This window comes from Bipolaris maydis (assembly GCF_028858645.1).
Source record: "Bipolaris maydis strain C4 unplaced genomic scaffold PSV08scaffold_3, whole genome shotgun sequence".
NCBI lineage: Eukaryota > Fungi > Ascomycota > Dothideomycetes > Pleosporales > Pleosporaceae > Bipolaris > Bipolaris maydis.
The window spans coordinates 266,348-279,109 of NW_027093859.1; the positions used below are offsets into that span (position 1 = coordinate 266,348).

At 51.1% G+C, this 12,762-nt stretch overlaps 6 protein-coding genes across 6 annotated transcripts; 3 read left to right on the plus strand and 3 right to left on the minus strand.

Moving 5' to 3' along the window:
* Positions 1 to 247: 247 nt before the first annotated feature.
* Positions 248 to 1,334, plus strand: PSV08DRAFT_359641 (uncharacterized protein; the record flags this gene model as incomplete). The annotated part of the gene is made up of 2 exons (XM_014221187.1): positions 248 to 363; positions 422 to 1,334. 2 exons carry the CDS (start codon positions 248 to 250, stop codon positions 1,332 to 1,334), a joined length of 1,029 nt encoding a protein of 342 aa, XP_014076662.1.
* Positions 1,335 to 2,389: 1,055 nt separating this feature from the next.
* Positions 2,390 to 3,941, minus strand: PSV08DRAFT_174389 (peptidase M24, structural domain-containing protein; the record flags this gene model as incomplete). The annotated part of the gene is made up of 2 exons (XM_014221188.1): positions 2,390 to 3,690; positions 3,740 to 3,941. 2 exons carry the CDS (start codon positions 3,939 to 3,941, stop codon positions 2,390 to 2,392), a joined length of 1,503 nt encoding a protein of 500 aa, XP_014076663.1.
* A 266-nt stretch (positions 3,942 to 4,207) lies between these two features.
* On the plus strand, positions 4,208 to 5,483 carry PSV08DRAFT_272383 (DHS-like NAD/FAD-binding domain-containing protein). Its single transcript, XM_014221189.2, has 2 exons — positions 4,208 to 4,633; positions 4,690 to 5,483. Exons 1-2 carry the CDS (start codon positions 4,288 to 4,290, stop codon positions 5,304 to 5,306), a joined length of 963 nt encoding a protein of 320 aa, XP_014076664.1. The 5' UTR covers positions 4,208 to 4,287; the 3' UTR covers positions 5,307 to 5,483.
* A 463-nt stretch (positions 5,484 to 5,946) lies between these two features.
* On the minus strand, positions 5,947 to 8,733 carry PSV08DRAFT_385628 (uncharacterized protein; the record flags this gene model as incomplete). The annotated part of the gene is made up of 6 exons (XM_066093447.1): positions 5,947 to 6,314; positions 6,371 to 7,077; positions 7,173 to 7,222; positions 7,272 to 8,096; positions 8,151 to 8,250; positions 8,306 to 8,733. 6 exons carry the CDS (start codon positions 8,731 to 8,733, stop codon positions 5,947 to 5,949), a joined length of 2,478 nt encoding a protein of 825 aa, XP_065949515.1.
* On the minus strand, positions 8,714 to 9,966 carry PSV08DRAFT_272393 (glyoxalase-like domain-containing protein). The gene has a single exon (XM_014221191.1). The coding sequence runs from the start codon at positions 9,842 to 9,844 to the stop codon at positions 8,969 to 8,971; it is 876 nt and encodes a 291-aa protein (XP_014076666.1). The 5' UTR covers positions 9,845 to 9,966; the 3' UTR covers positions 8,714 to 8,968.
* A 1,602-nt stretch (positions 9,967 to 11,568) lies between these two features.
* PSV08DRAFT_244449 (uncharacterized protein) lies at positions 11,569 to 12,726 on the plus strand (the record flags this gene model as incomplete). The annotated part of the gene is made up of 1 exon (XM_066092314.1): positions 11,569 to 12,726. One exon carries the CDS (start codon positions 11,569 to 11,571, stop codon positions 12,724 to 12,726), a length of 1,158 nt encoding a protein of 385 aa, XP_065949516.1.
* Positions 12,727 to 12,762: the final 36 nt, after the last annotated feature.

The window sequence follows — 12,762 nt, forward strand, 5'->3', positions numbered from 1 at the left end:
TCTCGCTAGAATGTAAGACGCCTTGCATTTGGCAACTGCATGCCTATCTCCCATTAAGGTAGCATACCGTATACGCTTCCTACTTCCGTGCCTCAAGCAGATGGTAGAATTCATGGTGGACTCAACGACCATGTCAGCAAGTGGCGTATATAAAAGGAGAGGCATCGCCTTTGCCTGGATGGACAGACGTGCTCGTTTCTCGTCTCATTCAAATCGTTGACGGTAACTCGTAATACCATCGCCCATTATGGTCAAGCTACAAGTCATCACTTCTGCTCTGAGCCTTGCCTCCTTGGCATTTGCAGCAGCACTGCCTGCTCCTAATGTCCCTACTTGCAAGAAGCCTGCAAAGCGGCTCGAATGGTGAGAAGAAACTCGTAGATAACACCCAAGAGTCATCTGCTAACAGTAATTTCTCTAGGAGACAGATGTCCAACAGCGAAAAACGCAGCTACCTCAACGCCGTCCTCTGCCTACAAAAGATCCCCTCAATCACCAGCTTCCAGTATGCTAAAAACCGCTACGACGACTTCCAAGCCATCCACAACGACCAGGGCGACTACATCCACTGGGTCGGCTTCTTCCTCCCCTGGCACCGCTACTTTGTCTGGGCCTACGAGCAAACCCTCCGCAACGAATGTGGCTACAAAGGTGCCCAGCCCTACTGGGACTACACGCTCGACGCCGACCCGCAGAACCTAAACTCGACCCGCATCTACGAAACCGAAATTTTCTCCCCAACACTCGGCTTTGGCGGCAACGGCCCTAGAGTCGTGCCCACACCCGAGCAAAACCCGCTCGGCGTCAACAGCACCGGCGGCGGCTGCATCCAAGACGGCCCCTTTGTCCCCGCGAACTTCATGCTCAACTTCCCGGGCCCCGAACCACAGTGTCTCCGCCGCGACTTCAGCCCCAACCTGCTCAACCGCGGCGCAGACCCAAAGGTCGCCGAGGACATCCTCTCCAAGCAAACCTACATCGCATTCGACCGCGCGCTCCAGGGTGCAAAGAACTTCATCAACCCCAACATCCACGCCGCAGGCCACTTTGGCGTCGGCGGCGTCTTTGGACAGGCCGGTGACGTGAAGAATTCGCCTGGGGAGCCCTTGTTCTGGCTGCACCACGCCTCGATTGATCGGCTCTGGTGGCTCTGGCAGCAAGGAGATCTTGCGACGAGGAATCTTGAAGTCGGCGGCAATCTGGTGCCCGAAGTTTACGACGATGAGACAGAGGTTACGCCCGAGTTTGAGATCAATTTGGGGGCTGTTGCGGGGTCCGTCAAGTTGGCGAAGCTGCTGAATACGAAGGGAGACCTGTTTTGTTATAATTATTAGGTACGACTAGTAGCTTAGGCGTAGTGTAAGAAAAAAAATGGAATGGTTGTATGGGATGTAATCATGGGCACATCTTTCTTGTCTATTCACTTTTTCCTCGGTTCGCCCCCCTTTTTTTTCATATGCCTGCTTTCAATTGTGTGATATCTAATCCTTTTTTTTCTCGTTGCCCAATTGTCACTTGCTATCCAAGCAAAAAAAAAAGTAGAGAGCGACAAGAAACGTATAGCTTGTACTTCAAACTAATCAGCACGACCTGATTCCATATCCAGCGCGATCAAACGTTGGCAGCTATACACTTCTCAGACGCAGCTGAGATTGATCACCGCTCATCATGTCAATGTCTTACTCCAGTGCCCACGACTCGTAGTTTTTCAGGCGACCCGGTAGCGGGGACTCTCAGCATTGCATTTATCCAAAGGCCCGGAATGAAAACATGCAACGCGGCTCTAGAGCCAGAGAGATCTATTCCGTATATAGTAGCGTTTTGCGCGGCTCAATCCTCGCCACTAGATCCTACCTCTTTTTTTTTCTCCCACTTACCGACTGCGGCTGGATATTGAGGTCGCCAATATCCTTGTCGTTGCATGCATGATGCATGGGCTTTTTGGGGTCGGGGGCGGAAATCGGGTGCGCGTTCCGTTTTGTAAAGTCGCTCGAAGATAGCGGGTAAAGCCGCTGTGAGTAATCTTGATTCACCAATAGGCTTTGCATGACCAATATTCTGATATGGTGAGCATCAGCGCTTCTATCATCCTCCTAATTGCATCGACAAACATTCGCCCCACAGAATGGCCATGGTCAATTTTTCTCGTCTTCTCGCTAACTGTGGCATTTTCAGACAGCACTCGCTCTCCTCATGCAAACAGTCGTTACAAAAGCGTGTAAGAGCACAGTCGAGCTATAGAAACGGTAGGACAAGTGCATACACACATACCTTTCAAGTGATGTAGATACACGACAACGAAACGTTCGAGAATTTGTTCATACTCTTTTCTTCATACAATTTTACAAGACTAATATTCATCTATTCTTACACTCATCCACTTTTCTCCTCACCCCTTCAACGCCTCAATATCCACAACCTCCTTGACCGCCTCAGTAGTAAGAACATAAGGCCCCTCTTCATCCACACAAACACTATCCTCAATCCTCATTCCAATGCCGCGCGCCCAACTAGGCCACCGCTCATCATCCGGGACGTAAATCCCTGGCTCAACCGTAACACACATGCCCGTTTCCAGTTTTCTGTCTCTACTAAGACCAGGACTATCATGTACGTCTAGACCGACGTAGTGGCCGACGTGGTGGGGGAAGAGTGTTTGGATGCTATTTGGTTTCATGTCAAGGCCAAGGTCTTTGAGACCAGCGGCAAGGGCGTTGGTAGCTGTGTGATGGAGCTGATCGAGAGTGAAGTTTGACGAGGAGCGGCAGAGCGAAACACATGTTCTTTGAACGGCGAGGAGTAAGTTGTATAGATCTTTTTGGGCGGGGCTGAATTTCCCGGATACAGGCCAAGTGCGCGTGATGTCGGTTACGTAGCCACCGTATTGCGCGCCGGCGTCTACGAGAACGAGGTCGTTGGGTTTTAGCAACATATCATTTGATACGTAGTGTATTGTGTTTGCGTTTATGCCGCCGGCTACAACGGGAACGTAGGCTGGGCCGTCGCAGTTGTCTTGTTTGAACCAGTAGTCGAGGAAGGAATCAAGATCCTTTTCTGCGGTGAAGGATTGCCGCATTGCGTCAGTGATGGCGCGGCCAGAGTGCTGACCTGCGTGACGCATGTTCTTGATTTCAGCCTCGCTCTTTATGACCCTAAGCTCATTCATAAGAGGACGAAGGGGTTTGATGTTTGCTGGAGAATCGCGAAGGGGACTGTATATACCACCAGTCCTCGAGGGTTCTGCACCAGCAAGATAGCGGGAAAGAAAGTTCTTCGAAACCCGCGACTGTGGGAGATCAGTGTATATGGTCTGCACGCGGTTCACGATCTCCGGGAGAAGACGGGGCAGATCATAGACGCTGCCACTAACATCAGCGTTAAAGACGTCTTCTGCAGCATCAACACCCGACCGCGGGCCTTCCCACGCCTCCGCACTGGGGTCCTTGGGCCTGACATATAGATGAAATGTATGCTCTCCACCCTCGTGTTTCTCTATAATAGCCACAGCATCCTGCTCCTTGAAGCCTGTCAGATACAGAAAGTCTGGATCCTGGTGGAACTTGTAAAAGACGGCACCCGAAGCAAACTTGAGTTCGTTGGCGGCGAGAATCGCAACAGAGTTGGGTGCAAGGTCTTTGGCGAGGGCGACGCGACGCTGGTAGTACTCCAATGCGGAGATTCCGGGAGTGACTGTGGAATGTGTTAGTAGCAGTACAATGGATTAAAGGGTGGTCATCACCTTCCCCAGCCTTGAGTAGATGTGGATGTGTCTCGTGCAGCGGCTGTCCGAATCGAAGCTGGGCAGCGGGCACTGCCTTTACGGCAGTGTACGACCTCGTGCTAGCAACGGACTGGCCATTGCGTAACTCCACAAAAGGTCTCGTGTTGCATCGGCAGCGCAGTCGCGTGGTGGGCCGTAGTAATCTGGAGACCAGAGTCATTGTGATATTAATGCAAAAGTCGGAGGCTCGGTGGTTCTTACTGTTTGCCGGCGAATCAAAGTCTCGGGCGGCAGTGCCCCGAGCCCCGGTTGAACGTCGAGCGGGCTGGAGCAGATCGGGATGGCCGCTAGCGGGCGTATTCAGTGGGGCACAAAGCTTGGCTCGGTCTGACGTACTGCCCTGCATGCCACTTTTCCGCCTTCCCCGCAAACACGTCTGCCTTGCACGACTACGCCGCCTACATGATACGCCTACAAACCCCACGCCATCTGCGTGCATACAAAGAAGCTCCTTGGAAGCCTCCATAACCGCCGCCATCGTGTTACTCTCCCACATCTTCCGAAGAATGGCCTTTTCGGCCACCAGACCGAGCCTGGTCCCACAGGAGGAGCTCGAGAGCTTCCAACAGCACTTGGCCAAGTCGACACGCATTCTCGCACTGCTGGGTGCGGGGCTATCAGCTTCATCAGGGTTACCAACATTCAGAGGTGCAGGTGGACTGTGGAGGACACATGATGCAACGTCGTTGGCCACACCAGAGGCATTTGAGCGGGACCCAGCACTGGTATGGCAGTTCTACAGTTACCGGCGGCACATGGCGCTCAAGGCAAAGCCCAACGCCGCTCACTATGCTCTTGCCGAGCTGGCGCGCAAGAAGGACGAGTTCATCACGCTGAGCCAGAACGTCGATGGTGTGTGGTGTCCCTACATCCCCTCACATCTTCATAGCTCACAGTAATTCTAACAGGCCTCTCTCCCCGTGCCCAGCACCCACCCGAGAAACTCAAGCTTCTCCATGGCTCACTATTCGACTTAAAGTGCTCCGACTTCTTCTGCAAGCACTTTGAGCGTAACAACTTCACCGATCCCATTGTGCCCGCCCTCGCCATCCCTAGCGACGAGTCCGACCCCACGACTGACTCGGCCATCGCTGCCCGCGAACTCGACATCTCAGACATCAACGTGGATCTCCCTGAGCTCGACTACTCACACCTCCCCCGCTGCCCTGATTGCAAGCGCGGCCTGCTGCGGCCCGGCGTCGTCTGGTTCGGCGAGGCATTACCGAGATCCGTTATCGATGATGTGGACGCTTTTATGTCAGACAAGCGAGGTATAGATCTCATAATGGTGATTGGTACATCTGCTAGGGTCTACCCCGCTGCGGGTTACGTCGATCTTGCGCGAACAAAGGGCGCAAGGGTTGCCATCATCAACATGGACCTAAATGATGTGCCCGCTAGTGGCCTGCATGAAGGCGATTGGTTCTTTCAGGGTGACGCAGCGCAGATTGTGCCTGATTTGCTGAGGAGCGAGATTGGGGATATTGATCCAGAAAAAATGGGCGACGCGGCTAGAGAAACTTGAATAGGAGGGGATACCCAGCTCGACATGGTGCAAAAGGCACACCTATGTTCAGGAGTTTTGGCTGCAAAGCGGTATTTTGTTGTTGTCCTTTGGCACGAGACGCACACATGTGCTTGCGATGGGTTATTTAGGTATTAGTAGTAATATCACAATAGGAATAAAAGACGGCCAATTCTCAAACAGCATGTGTTTCCATGCCAGTAAATAGCTCAGGTGATGAGAATCTTCTTTTTCTTTGTTACTGATCATTCCATATATCCATTGAATCTTAATCATTCAGGAGTAAGAGCAGCCTGAAGCGTCTCCCCAAATGCCCGTATCATGACGGCCTACTCTTACACAAAGGCGATTGGTGCTCGTAGGTATCATCTTGCTCTGACCTTTTCGCTGTTCCCAAGGAAATAGAAACGCCCGGTTCTTGTCTATCCACTAGCCATCGTAATCGTCTTAATAGTCTTTTTTATGCGCGTCCAACCCTTATACTTTCATCAGACATGATCTTCTCAGATATTATACTCTAAGTCGAAATACTGTCACATGTTACTCTACTACCAGGTTGGCACGAACGTAGCGCCGTCAACCCTTTGCAAGTCCTTTGCCGTCTGAATCTACACCGAATATTCAAAACTTGGCCATGCCCTCACGTCGAAGTAGGGTGATTGTAAACAAAGAAGTCGTTCAGATCATATTCAAACAACGCATCAATTGGCGATTCTTTGGCCGGCCACGGCACGTACTTTGGGTCGACAAGGACGGGAGAAGGCTGCAGAAGCACCATGCTAACATCGTCTGGAAAAACATCTGCTATGCTTTCCCAGACCTGCGGGTTTGATGTCTTGACGAGAGAATACACAAGTTGGTGTGCCCTCGCCGCAATGACATTGGTCGCACGCATGGCAAGCAGCCAGCCAACGAGCTGTCGTACACCGTGTGCCGACACCGAATATGAGTCAGCGAAATGGTCTGGGCATGCAATTGCGTTCATCAAGATAGCGAGCGCTTGCATCACTGTATGGGCCTTTACGTCAGCATTAGGAAGCTGTACACAGATAAGGAAGACTTACCGTTATGAACAATGGTCCACCATGGCCCCTTTTCGTACAGAGTCGCTATGTCAGGAACTGTCCCCAAAAGTGCCACCACATCGCTAGCTGCTTGAATGCAGGCCTCGGCCATGGATTGGTCCAAGCTGGTGAATTCACCCGACCCAGATTCCGTGGAGCGCTCGATGCGACGAAGCGAAGGGCGTGTCATTAGGATCTTGACGCGGTAGTACTGGAATTTAAGTAGAGAGTTATCACGCTGTTGGTTGTAATCCATGGCCGAATTTTCCGAATGCAAGTGGGGAACGCAATCCACAACCCATTTGTCCAAATCCCCTACCAACGCAACCATTGTCTGCTGGACGCGAGACCATGGGGGAACCAGTTTTCGTTGGGTATACAGACTGTATATTACCTGCTGCGTTAGCATGTGTAAGCTAGAGTCAGCGTCTAGGAACGCCATGTTTGTTATTTTGGGAGCACCTTGTCCATAGGCGCTGGATATTGTGTCAAAAAAAGTTTTTGATGAAGGAGTCGTGATTTCATCACCTGGCAGAGTATTTGGGCGGCCCGTGATTGAGCCCAAGAGGCTCTCTAGTGCATGTAGACTCCACCATGTGTCTATTCGACTTTGCTGTCTGGCTGCAGACATGGAAAGGTCCTCCTGTTGAACATGGAGTCCCAGGGAAAGTGCAGATTGCATGGCTCTACGGGCCATCATCCAGGCTCTATCGATGCATAGTCAGTAGGCGAAGATTTTAGATGTGAGGATATGACAAAGTGAAGCATTGGTCCAGTGCAGACTATGCATAGTGGCACGTACCTGTTGAAATGGCCAACACTCATGTAGTAAATACTAAAAAGACCAGCTGCCTGTAGGCGATTAGCGATATTATAATTACCTCAAGGAAAAGCGAGCTACCTGAGTAGAAGACAGATCTGGAGTTGAGAAGCCAAAGGCAGAATCATTCATTGCGAACAACTGATAAGCACGTGATATGTATGTGACATGATCGAGAGTAGCGGCGCGCCAGTCATTTTGGATAAGATGGGAGAATTTGGCTCCAATGGCGAAGACGAGGTTGACCAAGGCAAACCAGTTCTGTGGATAATGAACTTCCTTGTGGCTGTAGCTCAGGCTGTAATACTGGTGCAGCTGTGCCTCAAGCATGGCTGGTAGGATTGGAAAAGATTTCTGAACAGTGCGTTTGAAATAATGGAAGAGAAAGCTTGCGATTTGTTCTGAGGGCAGCTCAAAAGGATTGCCGCCATGGATAATCTTGTCACCTTCGTCATCCATATAATAGGTGATGGGGGCAATATAGGAGGGAACCTGGCTGGCCGTAGTGAAAGCTGACGATGAGATAGGGGCCGGAGGTGTCTGGAATGCCATGGGCACTGAAGCACTTGTTGGTTCTAGGCCGAGGGGGCCGACAACCTGGACCCTGTTTCTGAGGCTCTGCAGCCATTGAACTTCAGATACCTGGCTTGGGAACCCTACTTCAACTACATCGAAGAGATCTGCCACTGCTTCTTCACCTTCATCGTCTGACTCGTCGGGGAGGATACCGTCTAACCGGGGCAGTGATGATTGGTTGCAGTCGATTGATGATCCTAGAACCTGGGTCGAGGAAGAAGTAGTAGTAGGCTGTAAGTGCGAATGCTCTTGCTTTTGGTACAAGGAGGCGACGGATAGCTGAGAAGAGGAAGAGGGTGTGAAGGCTGGCGGGGTGGATTCGTCGTCGGACTAGGCCAAGTTAGTTTTGGCTTGATATTGGGATATGGAGGGTTGGAGACTTGCATTCTGGAGAGCATCTATAACTCTTTGCCTGTCATCGCCTTCGAGACGCAGACTAAGGTCCTTGAGGATGGAGACTAGCGCATCATTGCGTGCATTGGCACTGCGTGCGAGTCAGGGCATGCACAGCAGGGCAAAAAGGGTCCGGGGGTACTCACAGAGCCAGGCGGTCTCTCCGTGGACGCTCATAAACACAGGGCTTGTCAGTCTTGTCGCAATGGTTGCACCGGGGAAGACCGCCACTGCATTTGATTTCTGGAAATGTCTGGTTAGCTGGGGGTGAAGGGTGTAGATGCCACGACCCACTTCTTTTGTGACAGTTGCGGCATGCTAGTTGGACCCGGTCTCTCGGACGTGACTTGGAAGTGGTTGTTGGCAGAGCGCGTCGCGAAGAAAGACGCGGAATAGCCACCTTGAACTGTACTGGGTAGGGTCCGGTCAAGGCTGAGCCTATGGGCCGCTGGTCGTCTTGCATCAGAACCGGCCACTGGCAATCTGTAGGTTGCAGTGGGTGATGTGGCGAGAGCAAGAAACCATGGGGCGCGGAGCTTGGATGGTTAGGTATTCTCTTTCCTGCCTGCGTCATGGCAATCTACTGCACGTACGAGGGAAGGTCGGGCTCTATGTGTGCCTGCCCTGTGATTGGCTGCGGTGTTCTGACCCGACGCAGCACTACGTCCTATCCGCGTCCCCTGCTCACGCCTTCGCACTACTTGACCGCAAGAAACAGCCATTGACACCTCAACGAACACTGAAAAACAGACCATATCAACACGGCGTACAGTCAAAGGTTCCTACATGTTTGCAATACGGCCACAAAGTCACAGCCCTGCCACTTCCTCCAACCACAACCCGCCCACTCCCTCCTCCCTGTCCTTGGCATCCATTCTCTCTCTTATCTTGTCCGTGTCACCACCTTCTGCCGTTCTGTAAAGGACAACGTCGCCATACCAGAATCCTCCTTCTGCAACACGCGCTTCCTCGTCTTCATTTCTCGGGAGCCGCAGCACAACTTCTGCGCCCTCGTTGAGCCCTGCCACGCCTTGGACACGACCAAGCCTGAATCTCGATACGCACTTCTCTTTTTGGCCTTCGTCGCCGATCATGGCTCGGTACACCTTGCTTGTCTGCTCCAGCATATCTTGATCCTTCACGATGACCGTCAGCTCTTTGACACCCACTGCCCCACATGCATGCTTCGTCTTCTCCTTGCTCATCGGCACTCTCACACTCCTTTCCGTCTCGTCGTGGCAGAAAAACGGTATCCGCCCCCTTACGTCTTGTCCGCCCTTGTCTCCTCTCGGGAAAGTGACACTCCACTTGACTTGGACACCATCCGCCCTCTTCCTCCCTCCATGAATCGGCTCCCCATGGCTTTCCCTCACGTTGTTGTAGTTCTCTGACGGAGGCAGACTGTTTGTCAGGCACCAATCTTTCCAGCCAACAAATGTAGAAGAAGGGCCCCACCAGTGGCTAGACACGAGTGATGCCGGGGCAGTGGGAACAAAGGAGATAAGCTCGATGTAACAGCCATCCGAGAGGATGATCAGAACATTAGATGTTGCACCATCGGCATGAAAGCCACCAGGAGTCAGAGTGAAATTCTCCGACAAGTACGAGGGAACGCGGGGGAGTAGCGTCTGCGGGTCTGCGGGCACAAAGAGAATCAAGTGGTCCAAACACTGGTTTGGCGGCATGTTGAAATCTGGAGCTGATTGTATCTTCTCTGGGTGCTGTGCCCAGGTACCATGATGTTAGGTAGTTTCTGCGCATCATACATGCGGGGTTGTAATAATACTTTGCCAAATATGGAAAGGAGCTATGCCGTGGGGGGAATGTGGGGTGGGGGTAGTAGTAGCACTGTCGGATTTCTTCCCTTCCTTGAGAACTTCACTTTCGCACACTCAAACTCCGGTCACTGATTTGATTGTCGATTTCGCATTCGGCGCCTCAGCAACACCTCTACCGTGAATGCACGCCTCCGAAATAACATAGTGCACAGCTCTGGGCAATCCTACTCTTAGTCAGACGACAATGCCTTCGATAGCACCATTGCCAGTCCAAAAATCGATCCGGGCCGATCCTCTCGCGCCCTGACTTGCATCTTTTGTGGATTCATGAACTACGTCATTTGCTGCGCGTCACAGCGTTTCTGGTCCCATTATCTTGTACATGTATACCTTGACAGGTGTGTCAGACGTTACGCAACGCCCTTCCGGCCCAATAACAAAGCGTACGGCACATCATTGCCGTCGCGCTTGACGGAACGAGCCGCTAGCACCAGGAACTGCACGGAAACTTTCTTGCGCCCCTACATATGCCCCACATTCATGCTCTGCCGACAGACCGTTGTTGCATTATCGGTATAACTTGATGCTGCTAGTTCGACGGTCCACATGGGCAATAGATATTTTCTGTTTCCGCTATCCTGACACATACGACCATCGGCAAAGTAATTCACTGGCTCTCGTTTGCTCGCCGCACGTTAAGCCTTTGACCGGCGGACTAGTAGTCAGGTGGGTGACCACTGGCGAATCCCCGCTGTTGTATGTTTTTTGGATTTCTTTTGACTTTTTTGCATGGGTCACGTGGTCGTGTAATACCTGGGAATGCTTGGATTATTGCGCATTTCTTGGCAGAAAATGATACAAGGTAGGCTTTTGGGAGTGTCTGGGGATGCCCATCGGCCTTTGAAAATGACAGTTACGTGTTCAAGTACTGAAACACATGAGACCGAGAAATCAATATTCACAGATTTTGAGAAGCCACCTTCGTATTGTTGTAATGATATTTGAACGCGACTGTAATCTGAAAGTGATTTTGCGGTTCGAGAACGAGAGGGTAAGAGTATTCGTAAAGCGACGCAATCACCAGCAGATCAATCACTTTGAAAATCAGTTCCCGAACAATCGAATGACAACTCTCATGGCACTTTGTCCAATCGCAGGTACATCTTCGCCATCACCTAGCGGAGAGACATGCGCCTCGAAACAGAAAAGCTTAATACTGTGCTCGTGGTCATGGTCATGTCAACATAAAGATCGCTAGTATTGAAACCATGAAAGTAATTACTTTTGAGTTCAAGGCACAAGCGTCCCAGACCATGAACATGTAAATTCTTGTTCACTTGGTAAACTCAACGAAACTAAATGTGGTGATGAATCCCAAAAGTGGCCATACTCCTGACCACCAAACTGTTTCGCTACAGCCCCCTTTTCGGCCCTGTTGTATGTCATTACGTGGAAAAATATCGAAGCAGCAAACATCTTTCTAATTATCTTTCATGGAATTGTTTTCCTTGAAATTTTTGTACGTACAAACTCACTCATACTTCAACTGGACACTTCGTCACTACAGCACCTTTTACAGGCCACACTACAGTCTCGTAGTACCGTTAGGAGAGCTCAACCCAACTGTCAATATGTCAGCTCCTCTTAGTTACAGTACTGGTAAGAAAGAAGACACCGAAGAACATGACTCCAATGACAAGACTTCCCCCCAGCGCGGAACATCAACACCAATCGATGGAAAGTTGGCGAGGCTTCAAGGGATCTCTAACAACGTCGATACTGACAACACACCAGCCGATGGAGAACAAAGTACAGGTCAGTCGTTCAATACCAGCAGCGACTCATTAACCCAGTCGGTCGAGGGCAGTGAGGGCGAATTGTCGGACGATCCAGCGCCTTACATTGACCGTGAGCTCATTAACAAACCACGATGGCCAGAAGAAAATTTTGAGCCCCACGAAACGGATGTAACCAAAATCAGAGCAGTGTTTCATCTCAAATTGACCGATGGTAGCGGATGGTACACGCAAAGAGACATATTGCCTGAGCAGCGCCAGTCAGCCGAAGAAGACGAGGACAATGACCACAATACTTTTTTCGTTCCTGAGCTCACAGCATACAAGGTTCCCCAGAGGCCCAAAGCTGAAAATGGTGCCACCTATTCCCCTTGGACCAGGGTCTCCACATGGCGATGGAAGCGAACTGCAGATGACGAAACAGAGTTCTGGACTCCGAAATTTGCCTTCCGTCGATTTCACGCTCGCACCCATAAATACGAAGGGATTTATGTCGGCGAGACGCGGATCAAAAACATCGAGCCCAATAACAAGGCCTGGGTCTCCGCATACCACAAATGGATCGACCAAATCAAACGCCGTTCAGATAGCAGTTGGGTGCACGAAAAACGACGGGATCACTGGACCGTACCCGAGATTTGCGCCATGTACAATGGCATCAACGAGTTTGTAAACACCAATGGTATCGACGCTTACCACGGGATATCGAATGTTAGTCTGCAGCCGACACTCGATGCAATCAATGCGGCGGGGAACAAGAATCGCGGGATGGATGCACTGCGCGGGCAGATGAGTTCTGCGCACGAGTTGAAAAATACAAGTATGGCTTATCTGCGTGAAAATGTGCGGGATCTGGTCAAGTATTTGGAGGATGGGGGGATACTGGATGATGAGGAAAGGTTTCCTGAGAAGTTTATTCCAGAGGAGGAATTTCCGACAGCTCCTAGGGGGAATGCGCGGAGACTTGGGAACAAAAACACGTCTTCAGGTTAGAAGGTGAAGGATTTGGTGGTTAGTCTAGAGGGTGAT